Here is a 16,979-nt window from a genome sequence, read left to right on the forward strand (position 1 = left end):
TTGTGTCAAAGTTAATGTACGTTCTGGGAATCTAAAGGTTCCCACCATTTAATTACATCTTAAATGGGCCTTTGATAAATTCAGTGACTGAAAAACATTTATTGGTTCAGATAGTAAAAAGTACATAATAAAGAATAGCAGCATTACATTAAGACAATACCAAGAGAGAACAAATATTTACATAATGAGGGGAAGTAAAGCAGCAAAGTGAGTCCCCTGAGGATTAGGCGGTCATGGCTTGGTGCTCTTTGAATGTGATGGTCTTGGGGTTGATTCCCACGCTCTTGGTGGTGTTGTGAGTTTTGTAGATGCCGATGAGACGATCAGCGATCTCAAACATGTTGTTCCTCAGGGAGATGATGATGAACTGAGCATTCTTTGTTTGCTCCTGTACAGAGGGAGGAAAAACAAAATGACTGATCGGGGGGGTAACAAGGGCTTAATGGAGTACAGACGGGCACAGCTGCAAAGATGCCGTCAAGATCACCCTCAACTAGCACGTAAATATTTACCCAAAAACTGCAGGCTCATTGAATGATTGATCCTGAAAACAAGTGATTTGTCTAAATCCCCCCCCCCCTCCTCTTCTCTAATCCAGTGTTACACCACAGATTACCTCAACACTCCAGAGAATTAACTATGTTATTACCTCTTGTTGACTCATACATAGCACCACCGTCCTATCAAATATGTACTTTGGCCTTAAAAGTGAGAGATACAAATTTCAGGGAGCAGCTCGCCTCATCCGCAGCTCAGTACTCACATAAATGTAACAGGCCACAATGGAGACGTTCTTGAAGTCAAGAGCGGCATCGATCTCATCCATGAAGTAGAGCGGCGTGGGCTTGTAGTGGTGCAGGGCAAACACCAACGCCAAGGAGCTCAGGGTCTTCTCCCCTCCTGACAGGTTAAAGATCTTCTTCCAGCTCTTCTTTGGAGGACGCACACTAAAGAGGGAGGGGGGACAACAACAGAACAGAGCTTTGACAAAAGGACACGATTCAAAAAGAAGTGGCAGGTAGGAATCAATTGACGTGCCTTTGGTCCTCTGGCAGTTCATTGGTCTCCTCTTTTACCTGAACATGATTCCCTCGGAGAAGGGGTCCAAACTGTCCACCAGCTCCAGCTCCGCGTCGCCACCCTGTGTGAGCATCTGGTAGTTCTCCTTCAGCTTGTTTGTGATCATGTTGAATCCGGTCATGAACTCGTTGAGGCGTTGTTTGCGCAGGTCCTCGTAGCCGCGTTTGAACTGGTCCCTCTCTGTGGTGATCTCGTCCAGCTGCGCCACGCGCTGCAGGTACAGCTCCTCCTGAAAACACGCACGGGTCGTAAGCTTAAGACGCACCGCTCCGTGTGGGACTACAGTTTAGCCAGAAGGAGGCCCGTTCATACCTTCTTCTTGTACTCTGCGATGGCCCCCAGGTTGGGCTTCATCTGGGCACTCTTGGTCTCCAGGGTCATCATCTTGTTGATGATGACGTTGGGATTGGAGATTGCTGCGAGTTCGTCGGCAGTAAAGACAGGAAGTCCCTCGGCCGGCTCTCCCTCAACAGAGTGAAGGGACAACTTGGTGGCCTGAAGAATATAAATGAGATCAGACACAACGGTAACAAGTATCACCTAAAGATCATCAATGTGGACACAACTAGGTTACTTCAAACATTTCAATGCATTTGTTTTTTACTTAAGTTTTGTTCAATACTGGCCTTTACTTCAGACTAAACAAAATGAGATCTCAAATCCTAAAGCTTGAAAATATAAAGACAAATTGACAAACTCAGCAGTAATGAAACCGCTAAATCAGAAACAAACCAAGAAATGTGTACAAGTTGATGAATTAAGAACAGTGACAAAAGCAGGGGCCCCTAAAAAACCTCATTTAAACCTCATCAGTAGTGAAATACCATAAAACAATTTACACAGTGAAGCATTTCTTGCTAGTTACCCCGTTGGACCAACTTTTAGTCACGTCTCATCACTTTGATGAGAACAACGTTGTCACTACGAAGATATCTCCACACACACACACACACACACACCCCCACCTCTTTCTGCCAGTGCTTGATCTTGTTGCTGTGCTCGGCCATGGTGGTCTCGATCTGTTCGATGCGCAGCCGGACGCTGAGGGACTCCTCCTGCATGGCGTGCTCCTGCTGCTGCAGGACCTTGATCTCCTTCAGCACCGCCTGGTACTGCTGCTGCACCTCGGGGAGCGCCGCCTAGAGGGCGATAGAAAAAAGGCCGTGGTGCTCAACCTCTTTTGGCTTTGTGCTCAGAAGGCATCGAGGGCCTACAAAGCTGTATACATTTAAAACGGTTCATCCTAAGTACCAGTGATCAATTATGAGATCATTTAGAGATAGGTCAGAGTTATCAATTATCCTGCCAAAGAAATGTAAATAGCATATTGTAGATTTATCAGGGTTTATTTTGAATGGGTTAAAATCTGTTGTTGTTTTTTCCTTTCCTTGTGAATTTTAATCAGCCGCTTCTTTCGTTTTTTATTACAATGTAACGGTGTGAGGTCAGCCAGTCAGAGCTCTGCACACTGCAAAAAGATGATAAATTGAAGTCATGAATGTCCCTTGCAGCAGAAAACTAATGCTTTTGGATGAACTCGTAGAAAATATAAAATAAATCTCTGCAAATCTGTTGAAAAACAATGAACTGCAGACATTACATAAATGACACCAACCTCCGCCTCCTGACAGGCCTTCATGACCTCCCCAGCCTCGTCTTCCAGTTTCTTCAGCTGCTCAGTGAGCTCAGTCATGGATTTGTCATTCTCCTCCATCTCCCCCTGCACACGAGTCACACTCTCCTCACACTTCTTCAGGTTGCTGCAACAGGGGAAAACAGATAAGATATTAGCCTCGGTCAGAGCGGCAGTGATTACTGTGTGTGTGTGTGTGTGTGTGTGTGAGACCAACTGTATCAAGGCATAAGGATCTCAGAACGTTTTATAAAAACTAACACTACATGAATACAGCTAAATGCAAACCCTTAACAAAAAGATAGTTATATTACTGTTGCTAAAAAGGTATTTGCACCCCGACCTCATAGATATTCTCATGGAGCAGCAATGTCCTCGCTGAGTTCAAGTGCATCAACGTTACGGCTGTTTTCCTCCATAGAGGTTTAGCAGAATTCAGCTCAAAGTGTTTGAAAACGCACAACTACAGAGCGCATAGAAGTCCCCACCGGTCGGCTGTCTTTATGGCCACTCTGGCCTTGGTTATGGTGGAGGAGCAGTCATCCAGCCCCTTGTTGACCGTGTCCAGCTTGTCATGCTGAGCCTTCAGCTTGTGGCTGTTGATGTCTACGATCAGGGTGTGGAGCCTTTTCACCTCGTTCTCCACCTTCCCAGCCGTGATGGACGCCGCGTCATAGTCTGATTGAGGAGGAGCAGGTTGTGAAGGGTGGAAGATGATATTCATGATAGATTCAGAGGGATTCAAATTGAACTTTTTGAACATATTTAACAGGGTTTTCTTGCAGGTTACAGGAGGAGCCCACCTTTCTTGAAGGCCTCCAGGCTCTTTTCCATCTGTTTCTGTTTGGCCTTGTCTGGGGCGGCAGCCAGCACGTTGGCCTCAAGTTCCTTGATCTGAAGTTTCAAGTGAGCCTCCTGATCAGCGAGACTCTGAAGGGAGGAAGGAAGGAAGGAAGGTAGGAAAAATCTTTCGTCACTAAAAAGTGGCACAACTTATGGGCGGCTGTGGAATATTCAGGGTTTCATATTTGGAAGCACGGTGAATGTGCCATACGGTCATGCTGTTGGCGTATTTCTCCTGGGTGTTCTTCATGTCTCGGAGCAGTCGTCGCAGCTGCTGGACGTTCTCCTCCAGCTGCAACTTCTTCTCCTGGCAGTCGTGCAGCTTCGACACTTTCTCATTCAGCCTGCTCTCCATACGGTTGAGCTGCAGAAAACACATGAAGATCATCACGTCTCATATCGATTAGCCTGCAGTGCCGGGTTCCATTTGACTCCGGTATCTCAGAGTTACTTCATAGAAACGTGTTTGTGGTAAAACTTTAATAAAAAAAGAGTTTGAAGGGTGAATTAAAGGAGCTTTTAAATAAAGCTTGCTTCACCCACTGGGATAGGTTTGACCGATACAAAAAACAAATACTAGTGTCACTTGTAGAAAAAGTATTTATACCAGTATAAGATGGACATAATATACATGAATGTATACCAACATATATTTCAGTACATATAATAATTAATTTAAAGTCAGCTACTGTGGATTCTTGTTTTTGGTTGTATTACTGCTATGTAGAACTGGTTTTGATCTTGCTTTTAACTATGTCTGTGTGCACTTTGCTGCTGTAATGACACGTTGTAAAACTGACCTCCTCCTGGGAGACCTCTGCACCAATAGAGGAGCCCATCCTGCCCTTCAGCGCTCTTCCTCCTCCGGTCATGGTTCCTGAGAAGCACAATCAGACCACAGAGTGGGAAAACAAATAAATAGTAAAACAGAATGCCTCCCAAAAAAAGCTACAGTTATGAAAATATGCACTTACCAGCCATCTCGATGATCTGCCCCTTCAGGGTGACCACTCTCCAGCGCCTCTCTTTCTGGAAGGCCATCCTTGTGGCCTGCTCCATGTCCTCGGCCACCAGGGTGTCCCGCAGGGCAAAGTAGAAGGCGGGCCGCACATTCTCATCTTTCACACGCACCATGTCAAAGAGACGAGGGCAGTCATCCGGAGTGCGAATGGGAGCCATGTTTTTCTCCCACACCTTCATCTGGAAAAAAGGAAGTGGGGAGGTATCTAAGGAAACCTGAATAGTGTTCAAAAAGCTTACTAAATATACACTTTTAGAAAGCCAAGTGATAAAATGCAACAATTTTTGCAAATGTCAAAAACGCCAAACTAAAACAAAACTCCCGTGGCCAGCTACTGAAGCCAATAGAGTGCAGTATGTATGTTATTTAACACAAGAGCTTCATGAAGAGACTAAATGCTCCGTGCTCTTTGTCCTGTCTACACATCCTACAGTGTAATGCCCTTTTACCTTGTCCAGTCCAATGAAGGTGGCAAACCCAATGTTTTGCTCTTTAAGGAACATGACACATTTCTGAGCTGTGTCAATGGTATCCACGACAATGTTATCTAAGGCGCCACAACTAGACGAAATGGCCACATCATACTTCTCCTCAATGGCTCCAAGGTCTCCCTACATTCACAAAAACAAAATAAAAAAAACACACATTTTGAGACAGCTGCTTGTTATTCCAGACATTAAATGCTTAAAAGTAATTAAAAAAAGGAAACATTTGTAGTTAATAACGCACACCATAACTACATGACCATAAATGTCGGTGCCGTGTAATCCTCTCTACGTTTTACCAATCTTCCAAAGATTCCAGGGATCCTGCCGCTCTTCTTCTGCTGCATGAGAGCATCCAGGACTCTTCCTCGACTGCGGTTGGAGGACAGCGAGCTCTTCGCTTCATCCACCTTCTGCCTAATTTGGCTCACCACCTCCCTGGTCTCACTATCCATCTTCATCAGCTGCTCCAGCGCTACTTCATCCTGAGGAAGAAGAAAAAAAAGAGGACCAATTAAGGGCAGCCGATGGTCATTCAACGGATGAACTAAGCAAAAAAAACAACCTTAGATTAGTACTGTAGAAATGTCCAAGGTAAAGGCCTAAACAACAAGAGTTTTCACCTTTTTGAGCTCCTGTTCTTTCTGAGGTATCTTGACCTCCAAGTCTTTGATGGCTGCACGGCGCTCACGCAGCGTGTCAGAAGTGGTCTGCAGTGTCTGCTTGGCCGTGTTGAGCTGCGTCAGAGCGGTGTTGTGGCGGCTGAGGTAGATGTCCAGCTCCGACTGAGCCAGGTCCATGCGGGACCGGGTCTCATTCACAGCCTTACTGAGCTCCATCAGCTCCTTCTCTTTGGTCTGGAGGACACAAAAAGCGGGGAGGTACAGTATGGAAGACTTCAGAGACAGGACTTTGCGGAAAGTATGCAAGAATGTATTCATCTCAGGTTCAGAAAAGCAGGCAACAAACTAACACCGGGACACATGACACGCACCTCTTTGTCCTGTTGCAAACCGCTGGTCTCCTCCTTGAGACTCTCCATCACCGCCTCAAGTTTTTTCTCTTCCTTCACCTTCTGCTTCTCCAGCTCTTCCTTGCGTGCCGTCGCCTCAGAGATGGCCTTTTCGCTGCTGGCTGGTACACCGCGCACTTCCTCCAGCTGAAAGATGAGCCAGGTGGGTGAACATTCAGAAACGGGTGAGGCGTGTTTGACCCCTCTCGAATAAAAGAGACCGTATTAGAAGACAAGAGGCATTAATACAACGGATTGAATACACGTGTTGCCAGCTCCAAAACAAACAACTGTGATCAACTACAAAACGTACATTGAGAACTGAGCAAATACTGGCACAACAGTCTGCTGCTTGGCAGGACCGAAACAAGGCGAGGAGTAGGGAGTGTGTGCATGTGTACATAGTCTATGTTTTGTAGGGTTAACAGCGGGTGAAATGTGAACATAGCTGCTAGGAGTGTTACACAAGCCAGGCCATAGTTGACTACCGCACAGCAGAACACTGCTCCCCAGAGGTCCGCCTGCTTCTGACCACTACATTTCCAGAGCACAGCTATTGTTGGTGGAGCAGATGGAGTTTTGAAGCAGAGAAGCTATACACTTAAAAGTTACGAGGGAACTCTGAACTCTCTGCTTGTGCAAAAACATGTTTCAGCAACATTAATAGAGGTTCATTAACTCCATTAATAGCGAGGCAGAGCATGAGCGGGTCATCAATGGGCGATCGACTTGTGTTACTTCACAGCCCCCTGGTGGCTTGTTTAGGGCAGATTGCCACATGAACTGTGATTTACTATTTTACACTGAATTATTATTAAATGCATGATGTTAATTCATCTGGGACACATACATTGATTTCTCCTTGCCCAAAATAATCCCAAATTAAATCTTGGTCCTATGTGCAAGTTGTTGAGACGGCATCATCACGGCAACAGTATTCACTTAAACTATAACTCTTCCAGGATTGTTGTTTAATGCTTAAAACTAGCTGCATCGTTTTTACACAAATTTATTCACTTGAAATTTTCTCTGTATTCATAAAAACATTTAAAAAATGCTTTATCTCGAGGAAGTGTATTGCGGTAGAATCTATGTTGATGATCGACAACATAAATGTAAACATGCCTAAAAACACAATACAAAGTACACACTGTTCAACTACACGACAAACCTGTGAAATGAGGCAGGCTTTGGAAAAATAAAATAAGAACATTCACAACAAAGTGAAATAAATTTGATACGTACTAAAGACGAGTTGCCGTTAGAGTCTGTAATTCATTGTAGGTTTCCGTAAAGCCTCAAAACAACAACGCGTGTGTTTTCTATAAGCAACGGAAGTTGTATTTTTAGTGCCCATGTTTCTTTCTTGGCCGCGGGACAAAGTAAACAGCCACTCTGTTGTGTCTTACCACTGCTGCTGGAGTGTCTTGATTTAGTCCGTCCCCATATTTGTTCATGGATATGTATCGTAAATTATGTCAATGATGCTCTCTCCACAGATGATGAGACTCCTGTAATACTGTCAACGTGAAATGATGTAGACTACGAGAGCATAGCAAACCGTGGGTGTAATAGTGGAACGCAATTTAAAGTCCAACACACCTTTTCTTTGTCCTTTTCCAGCTGCTTCTGCAGTTTCTTGTTCTTGCTCTTGGAGTGCTTAATCTTCTCACGCACTTCAACGTCCTGCAGGTCCAGCTGTGTGAACTTCTCCTTCTGGGTCTCAATGTACTTGTTGAGTTTATTTTGTTTCCTAGTGGAGGAACGGCGTTTTTACAGAGTACACTCGAGTCGGTCACGCAAAATCAACCGAGTCAACCAAGGGAATATAAAAAGCAGGCAAAACAAGGCACAAACAATAGAAAATCCCCATTTTTATATTAATTCACAGCAAACTATTTATAGTTAAACTACTACTAAAACTTCCCTGTACTTTACGCAACAATTTGTATAACAATCACCGTTTAGGACACTTGACCAGATTCTGTCTTTGAATGGCACCGACAAACACAAAATAATTAAATGATAAAACATGATACACTGATTAGTAAGAGAGCAAAAACTTACTTCTCCACATTTTTGAGCTCTTGGTTCATTTTCTCTGTCTCTTGCGATATCTTTGCATTTTTCTCAGTTAGTTCCTTGGTGTCCTCCAAGATCTTCTGCTTCTCCTGCTCTTTATCTACAACACGCTTGTGCAGATCATGACTGATGGCAGAGAGATAGCAGAAAAAACAGTGAGTGGAAAAATGTAATACTTTCCACTTAACAGTTAGCACAAAAAGAAATGGACACATAGATCATGCTGTTTTTTTTAATAGAAAATAAAATACAATTAATTAGACGTCTTTTTTTATAATATTGTTGGGTCATGTTTACATTGAAATCTAATGACATTATACTATTGATTGATTTGTACAGAAGTGAAAGAAGGTGGTCGTGCACTCACACATAATATTGGCAGAGCTGACTCTTGTGTTTGAAGATGTCATTTTCCAGAGTGAGAAACTCCACAGCTTTGTTCTTTTCTCCCTCCAGAGAATTCTTCTCCTTTTCCACTAGCTTCACTCGGTTTAGCTAGTGCAGAGAAACAACCACAGTACTTAATATCAGGGAACAAACCACTGATACAAATGATATACATTCATTTTATGCATTGGTGAAATCTTTATCATTCTTTTCACAGATACATATTCAGATAAAAGCAAAAATAAAATAATTGTGTTTCTAATCACTCCTGTATCATTACTTACAATGTTAAATAAAATAATAAAAGGAAATTTTAGGGTTTAAGGTTTACATGTGTAAAATGTTGTATCAATAGCATGAATCATGTCTCGGGTAGTTGGAGCTGGTTATCTTTCACAAACTATAAAAATTAAATTATTCATTTTAAATTTCACTTATGTGCATTCAAAGATTCCAAAAACACGCTAAAAAGCCTCTTCAAACTACAACGTGTCCCAGCAAATGAAGTCGGGATACAGGAAAAACAGTCGGTTAACTTAGGAGTGTGTGAGCAGATCGTGGGAGTGTGTGTGCGTGTCACCTTCTCTCCCCTCTGCTCATTGAGCAGCTCTATGCGGCGTGACAGGGTGAGGATCGGATCCTTGAGGCGACACGAGCCGATGATGTCCTCCAGGTACTCCAGCATGCCCTCGTCATGCTCCGTCTGTCCTTTAGGCTTCATCATGGCAATCTGCTCCACCTCGCCCTAAAAACCGTCCGCAGCAACAGATGGACAAAGACAGGCATGCATCATTGACTGAAAACACAGAGCAAAAGTTTATAATAAAACCCTTTAAATTAAACAAATTAAATACATCGCCCACAACAACCATTTTAAAGATATGTGGTTAATACATTTCATATCCCTAAACTTAAAAATAATGCTGATCTATTACACACACACACCTTAGTAGCTGCATACTTGAACTATGCACAAACAATATCTATTAAGCTTCCTTTTGGGAACGCAATACACGCGTCACTCTAGAATAACCACCATTCTTTAAAAAAAAAAATTATAAATAAAAATATGACATAGGATATGAACCTGATGGTTGTTTTAGGGGACATTATTAATTGCTTCAAAAACATTGAACACGTTTAAAGGAGAAGAAAGAAATTGGAATTATCAAATCTAAAGTGTTTAAACATTTTTAAAAAATTATAATGAACAGAACAAGAAGCTATTTCTAAATCTTGGTGTAAATTCCTAATACTAAACACACCTCTTCACCTGGTGTTGTTTAAAACTCTCTAATCTAATTTTAACACGTGTTCTTTTACTAATTTAGGCCAAAATATATTTAATGTTAAACACATTACCTGTAGATACAGAAAAGTCGAATTAACAAATCACGTTTTAAAAGTAATACGTGAGCTACGTATACATTATGAGTGAAAGAAAAGAGAAGCCAGTCAAGGTAGCGGAGATCAGACGTCTCTCTCTTCAGACCGGAGCACAAACTAGCCAGAGGCCTGGAAATGTGACCTTGGAGAAAAGCTAAAGCCTCTTCCCACACTCATGCAGCCATGTCATAGACAGAGAGCCAAAGACACTAAAGACCATTGAGAATGAACGGACAAACGGACACACACACACACACACACACACACACACACACACACGCAGTCAAGCATGACACATGTAATCAACCAACTAACCGCAAAACCACAGTGGAGGGTAGAGACTAAGTGCTAACCCAAAACTAACACACTTTGTAAAAATAGCAGCATTTAAAAACGGGACAGTAAAGATTAAATCCACCATTTGGTACTGCTCTGACCTGTGTCATCATCACCCCATAAGCCTCGGGTTAATCAGTAATAATGGATGCGATACACATGTGACACAACCAGACGGGTTAAGAGTGTATCTAGTCAACTCATTTAAACACAATGCAAAACTAAAACACACACACACACACACACACACACACACACACACACACACACACACACACACACACACACACACACACACACACACACACACACACACACACACACACACACACACACACACACACACACACACACACTTACTTTCAGGCATATTCAGGAATACATTACAGTATTGAACCAATATTAAAGCTGTGGTAATAGAGGTTGTTTGATCCAACCACACTGAAGCAGCACTGCTAATATTGGGGTTGGGGTCTATTCTTACACGCCAATATTTACGTGCTGCTAAAGCGTGGCAGGTACATGGTAAAGGGAACTCCAACCTGTTCCCATTGAACTCACATCCACTTCCATGTAAGGGGAAAATTGAATTATTTCCTTAAAATTCTAAAGCAGCAAATAATGGTTCGCACCTTTCCACATTGTTTCAAACCATGATGCGCTGCTATAGCAGTCTAAGGGCACATCCTCTCCTTTCCAATTCAAAAAAAGAATGAAACAGGTCCTCCCACAGACAGACACGGCTTTAAGATAGCCATAAAAAAAGATTTTAAAAAAAACTGGGGAATGGGTAGAGAACAAAGAGCAAGAAATCCGGCAGAATGGGATGGTCACATTGAGGATACAAAAAAAGTGCAGGAGGAATTTATAATTTTTAAAAAAAATTACAATTACCTGTAAGATCAGAAATCTATTGTGGTCCAGGTCAATGCCATGGCTGCGGAGTAAAGCCCCCACCTCTTTGAATGTGGCTTTTTTGCCATTGATATAGTAGGCTGAAGAATTGTCTTTGTTTGCCGTCCTGGAAACATAGAACTTGCTGTTTGGGATGACTTCGTATTCATCTCCTTCCTGGCTCAGGGGGTAGGGTGGGGGAGAGGGGGGGGGGGGAGAAGACACAGAACAGCTTAGTGCATGAAAGTTCAGGAGAAACTCTTAATGGCTCTACACATCAAATGGCACTCATAGTGCTGACAGATAAATGGGCTGCACATTAACAGCAATTTAGAAAAAGACTTGTTTAAAAAGCACAGCCAGCTACAGTAGCATTGGGAAAATACCATATAAATATTGGAGTGTTTTCTATTATGTTACATTTACAAAAATCTAAAAAACATCTTAGATTTAATAATGTAAATCGTAAATTTGTCTGGAAATGTATACATTTAAAAACAAGTCTAATAATCCAAGCTGTGTACACCACTTACTAAAACACAATTTTCAAGTTTAGGAAATGGCCGAGTGTAAAGCCTGCAGAATTAATAAAATTCTGGAATTAGTTTGATAACTTGATTTTAATTTACAGTAAACTAGTGGACCAAAAAATAGGCTTCAAAATAATTAACATTGGTTAAGTCAAAATGTACACCCCCCTGTGGCAGATCAAATACAGAAACACCAATGACTTTTAACATTTAGTTTTTAAAGTAATATGTGATCTAATGCAAATGATAAATGTGTCTCTTAATACACAAACACATTTGATGGACTATTAATAGTTTAACCAAATAAGCAGAGCCTCTATAAATGACATGTTTAAAAAATAGATTAAATCAAATGTAGCTCATAATGAATTGACTAAGCTGTGGGTGTCAATTGTAACTTTCATGACTGCTTTGAGTCTGTTAAGTTACTGTTGTGATCACTGTGTAGCAATATTATCTTATGAACATTGAGAGAAATGTATATTTAAAATTCAAGAAAAATATCTGTCCACTAGAGTCACCCTTAGTGAAAATTGACTGTGTTGATCAATTCAGGAGCAGGCAGGGTGAATTCAGTGTGTATTTGTGTGAGAGATGTAAAGATATATACCTTATCAATTATCTTCTGAAAATGCACCTCCACGGTACAGCTTTGCACATCTTTATGTTTATCGGAGCTGTGAATCATCACTGAGAGCTTTTTTGATCTGATCTTTTGAGCTCTGTAGCCAAACACAAAGAGCATTGAATCGATCACATTGGACTTCCCACTCCCATTTGGACCAATGATGCATGAAAAGCGCTGAGAGAAAGGTGAGAGAGAAGATAAAAAAAATGTAAATCAATTATAACAAAATACTGCATCGACAAATACTGTGAACTACTAGCTGTATAGGAACTTGAGCATAGCAGAATGGTGAATGTTATGTGAATTAATTGTGAAGTGGGTGTATTCAGGATTTACTTGAATAACAATTAGTGTTACAGAAAAAGGCAAAAAGACCAGGTTTAAGGACAGGCATCATTTATGGTAAATATCAGCACAACTCCGGATCAATACCTTGCTCTCTCTATACACTCACTAAATCAAAATAGAGTCGTAGGACTTCCCACCTTTAAAAAAATATATATAACTCAATACATGTATGAATAATTATTTCAATAACACCAATAATAATACTTCACTTTTTTGTCTCTACAATAACACAAGTCACCATAATAAGGCATTAAAGACGAACACAATCCACTTGAGAAAGCACTCCCATGGTGGGGACTCTGTGAGCTCCCCACCACACATCCACCAAGTAGCTCCCCACGCGACCGGCGTTCCTCGTACCTTGTGAAAAGGCCCCAGAACCTTCTCCCCTTCGTACGACTTGAAATTGCGGTTGACCAAGTGTGTTATCATCAGGCGAGGAGCGCCCGGCTCATTGGTCATCGCTGGGGGCGGGGGTGGGGGGATGCTGCCGAGAATCTCCTCCAAACTTCGGTTATCAACCGCCTCCCCTTGGGACGGATCTGTGGCACAGAATGACAAAAAATAAAATAAAACAGTACAACTTTAATTCTTCTGTGCGAGTCGTTTCAGGTGGGGTGGCAGGGAGGGGAGGGGGCGGGGTGGGCAGTGCCTCGTGGGGGAGGGGTAAAGGAGCGACAGAAGAAAAAAAAACAAAAACAAACAACGACTACCGAGAAAGTTGACAGGCATTCGTTTGTTTCTTTGTTCTGAAAAAACGAGCCGACCCCAAAGAGACCGTGGTCGCCTGTGAACACATATGATCACCCGAACGCACCACGACACGCGTTTATACTTGCGAGTAGACGCGCCACATCCCCCACCCCGATAATAATAAGTCAGTGCACATTTAGATAATCACCGTAACATTTTCCCCCCCAATCTTAGCTGTACTCCAAACGCACACAGGTAAAACTGCTGTTTTAAAGCCCGAAAAGTATTACGTTCAACCGCTTGCATTGCCATCCCACCAAGCCATAGCGACCTGTCCGGAATCTTTTGTGCTCGCATGAGCATAAAAAAAGCTGTGGGGTCGATGTTTGCACATCAAACTCTTGCAGCATTTTAACATATTCTATGAAGAATGAAAAATAAAATCCTTTGATACCAATAGCTTAAGCTTTACATACACTTTAAACCGCCCAAATCACATTTCACGAAGTTATAAGAATAACGCCAAACTCCAGTTTTGATCTAACTTCATAAAACAATTTGTTATCGAAATAAATTACCTCGGTTGCCGAGAGGATCCGGGGTAGAAAAAGTAACGTTACACTCGACGATAAGAAAATCATCAAATTTAAAAAAAATCCAAAGAAATTTATTGATGAATGACACTTTAAAAACAAAAAATCAAACATTCTAACTACGCGTTTTAAGTAAGAGAGAGAAAGGGGGGGGGGAAGCTTCAAAGCAGCGGCCACTACAACACACGCAAAGCCATTGAGTGAACACAACTTATTGCTAGTCCCAGACACCCTGTCAAGCCTTTGTTACTTGCCGGTGGTCGGCCGTGCGTCCTCCTGGCCGCTGGGGTCGGTTTCTTGAGGGGTTCCATCCAGCTCGTCTCCGGAGTCATCGCGGGGCTGCGACCCTTTCCCTCTCGGCTTGGCAGTGGAGCTCTTCGCAGTTTTGGAGGGCATGGTTTGAAATCTTAAGGGGTCATTTGGGGAGAGGGTAGAGGGGAGAGGAGGGGGAGGGTAATATCCATGAGTGGGCTTTTTTGCGTCTGTCAATCTCCCAACTCTACTTTGGGTCGGTCCCACTCAGCTACTGTTGTCAAAGCTTTAATCATTACCACTCGGAACCCGCTCACTGCCGTCCGTATAAACTGTTAGTCGCGAGACCCCCCCCCCCACCCGTGACCATATTTTTAAATAAATAAAAAGAGAGAACAATAGATAAAGTTTCACCATGAATAACGACGTTTGAAGTTATATAAAAAAATGGGCGCGTTGCGGCTGCCAATCTGCGAGGTGATTGAAGCAAAAGGAGTTGCCATTCTAACACGAGCCCCAAACCCCCGGTTAAAGAATGAATGACCTCCACCTGTGACAGAATGGTTTCCGTTAACGTTACACCCCCCACCACTGTGCACCCGAGGCGTTTGATTCGCGCCTCGGAGTCGGACGGTTAATGAACCCTCGCAATGACGAGGAGAGCGGAAAATAAAGTGAACACGCAGATGGCTTCATTCTTTGCGGTGTAACATGCGACATGTTTCTCACTAAACGGGCTTCCTGGTCGACGGCGAAGACTTCGGTATCACGAGCCTGACGCCGATCTTCACTTTAGTGCTCTAACACGTTAAACTCCTACGTTGATGACGGCGGTTTCGATTAGATGAGCCAACCTAGAAGTCAACATCGCTAGTAGGAAAGCCCATTGAAATCCCAAATGGAGACTAACTTCAATTTAAGATATAGTTTGACAAATAACGGACGTTCACTGCGTTATAACGAACGTTACGCCTGCTCAGGACAGTAGTAACGCTACCGCAGCTTGGCGTTGGCGAAAAGATGCCACGTTACTGGATTTTTTTCTCCTCCAGTTTGCTAAAGTCGTTAAGTTAGCGGCGGTTGCTAACGGTAACTAGCTGATGTAAAACAACACCTCAATGCTAACGATGAAGCTAACGCGACGGCTAACTAGTAGACGTCTGCGCCGAGGAGCTATAACGTTCACGCGACACTGTAACGTCAACTGTACTCAAAGTAAACGCGACTTGGTCTGAATTGAAACGGGCGCTTAATTTGCGCGAACAACGTAAAATCCAGGATGAAGTAGTTTAATTTATCCAGACAAAGCCATTACAACTGAACCTATATGCAACGATCTGCACCATTAACATAAAGTTAGACATTCGGATAAGTTACATGTTACTGTTAGGGGTGTGTCTACGAAAAGGCACAGTTTGCGTAAAAAAATACTAGGCAAGAAAAGATAATTCCTCATTGCATTCCAGAGTAATGATAGCGATATCAACGTTTTTCGCCGTTGTTTGTAGTCAAAACGCAGCGTGCTTCGTAATGTTAGATCTCGTCCGGAACTAACGTTATGCATTTCAGCAAATAGACGGAACCCTATCATTACTTTCCTCATAGTTAAAATGTTTTTTTTCAATGTACCTTCCAAAATATAGGCACAGTAAATCAAATTCGCTCTTGCTGACCCAATTCGAGATTTCGAAAAAGTATTCGTTAATCCAAGACCTGGAAAATATAATCCACAAAATTTAGCCCCGTCTCATTCCGAGTCCCTCTGCCAGTAGAAAACTCTAACTTGTAAATGGCGCCTAAACTGTGCTGTCGAACCAGATTCGTTACAAACTGACGCAAGGCACCATGGAACGTTCAAAGGGCAGGGGAAAAAAACACCAAATTCAAAAAAGGGGACGAAGCCAACTCCGTTTCGCTCCAAACAAACATGACCATATGACACAAACAAAAGAATTCCGAGAGCAACAATATACATTTACAATTTTAGATTATTCGAGATTATTGTTGAATTCGAAACTTTTGTGTAGATATATTTAAACTATTGCCTGGTTACAACATAACGAAGGGATAGTTTACATTTAATAAAATACATACCGAAGGATCAACGACTAATGTTCATATATCGGATTTCAATGAGTGCTGTTAAATACGTCATATTTATTTAACAGACTTCATTTTCACTTAACATTCGAAATATCCGTTTTCACGGAAGCGATACTTTTAACTCTCGCGAGAAGATTTCTCTTCAGGCTTTTCATGACCCAAATAACATGGCTACCAGAGATTAGCCTTGATAACGTTAGCGAGAAACTGTTGATTAGCGATGGATAGGGGTGCGCTGAATAATGTGACCTTTCGTGCATATTTTTTCTGGCGTAAATGACACGCATACATATGTGGTGGTTCCATATTAACTGTAAAAACAACAGAAGGACGTCTGTTTTACCCGGGAAAAAAGTTAACGTTAGCATCCACGGAGCCGTAAAGGCTCGGGGACATCTCAGGATTCACCTTAGCAACAGTGACAGGTACCGTAGCAACTGCAGACGCTTGTTTCCCCGCCACAGTTACCAGATCATGCCAACAACTGAGTTGCCTAATCTACCGGGTACTGTTAAACCTATTGATGTGTTCTGTATTGTTTTTAGTATGTGTTGTTTCGACATTGATGTGAAAACATAAGCGTTTTTAATGTGAGGTATTGCCACTAACTCTGTTTTTGTTTAGGCACTAACGGAGCAAACATACAAGATGAGGTTGAAAACATCGCTGCTAC

The 16,979-nt window shown here is 42.3% G+C and overlaps 1 protein-coding gene across 4 annotated transcripts; it reads right to left on the minus strand.

Moving 5' to 3' along the window:
- Positions 1 to 75: 75 nt before the first annotated feature.
- Positions 76 to 15,971, minus strand: smc4 (structural maintenance of chromosomes 4). Of its 4 annotated transcripts, none has more exons than XM_037467792.2 (24): positions 15,833 to 15,971; positions 14,206 to 14,357; positions 13,026 to 13,207; positions 12,300 to 12,491; positions 11,160 to 11,336; positions 9,124 to 9,288; positions 8,524 to 8,651; positions 8,142 to 8,282; positions 7,677 to 7,827; positions 6,057 to 6,221; positions 5,686 to 5,919; positions 5,362 to 5,547; positions 5,027 to 5,188; positions 4,531 to 4,756; positions 4,357 to 4,433; positions 3,768 to 3,920; positions 3,517 to 3,643; positions 3,202 to 3,391; positions 2,696 to 2,840; positions 2,046 to 2,219; positions 1,393 to 1,575; positions 1,077 to 1,309; positions 764 to 947; positions 76 to 388 (listed from the first exon to the last, which is right to left on the minus strand). In XM_037467792.2, the coding sequence occupies exons 2-24, from the start codon at positions 14,345 to 14,347 to the stop codon at positions 224 to 226; spliced, it is 3,882 nt and encodes a 1,293-aa protein (XP_037323689.2). In that variant the 5' UTR covers positions 14,348 to 14,357; positions 15,833 to 15,971; the 3' UTR covers positions 76 to 223. The 4 variants fall into 4 exon arrangements, with proteins under 4 accessions (XP_037323689.2, XP_037323698.2, XP_062417162.1 ...); XM_037467801.2 differs by having other exon boundaries at positions 15,877 to 15,936; XM_062561178.1 differs by lacking the exon at positions 15,833 to 15,971 and adding an exon at positions 14,754 to 15,479.
- Positions 15,972 to 16,979: the final 1,008 nt, after the last annotated feature.

The sequence above is a fragment of the Pungitius pungitius genome, chromosome 3, assembly GCF_949316345.1.
Source record: "Pungitius pungitius chromosome 3, fPunPun2.1, whole genome shotgun sequence".
Taxonomy (NCBI): domain Eukaryota; kingdom Metazoa; phylum Chordata; class Actinopteri; order Perciformes; family Gasterosteidae; genus Pungitius; species Pungitius pungitius.

Bases quoted from the DNA above. Each gene is read 5' to 3' on its own strand.
- smc4 (XM_037467792.2), bottom strand. From the start codon at position 14,347: ATGCCCTCCAAAACTGCGAAGAGCTCCACTGCCAAGCCGAGAGGGAAA. The intron at 7,828-8,141 runs GTAAGTTTTTGC...TTCCTCCACTAG, and splicing joins GAGCTCAAAAATGTGGAGAA to GAAACAAAATAAACTCAACA. The intron at 3,644-3,767 runs GTATGGCACATT...TCCTCCCTTCAG, and splicing joins AATACGCCAACAGCATGACC to AGTCTCGCTGATCAGGAGGC.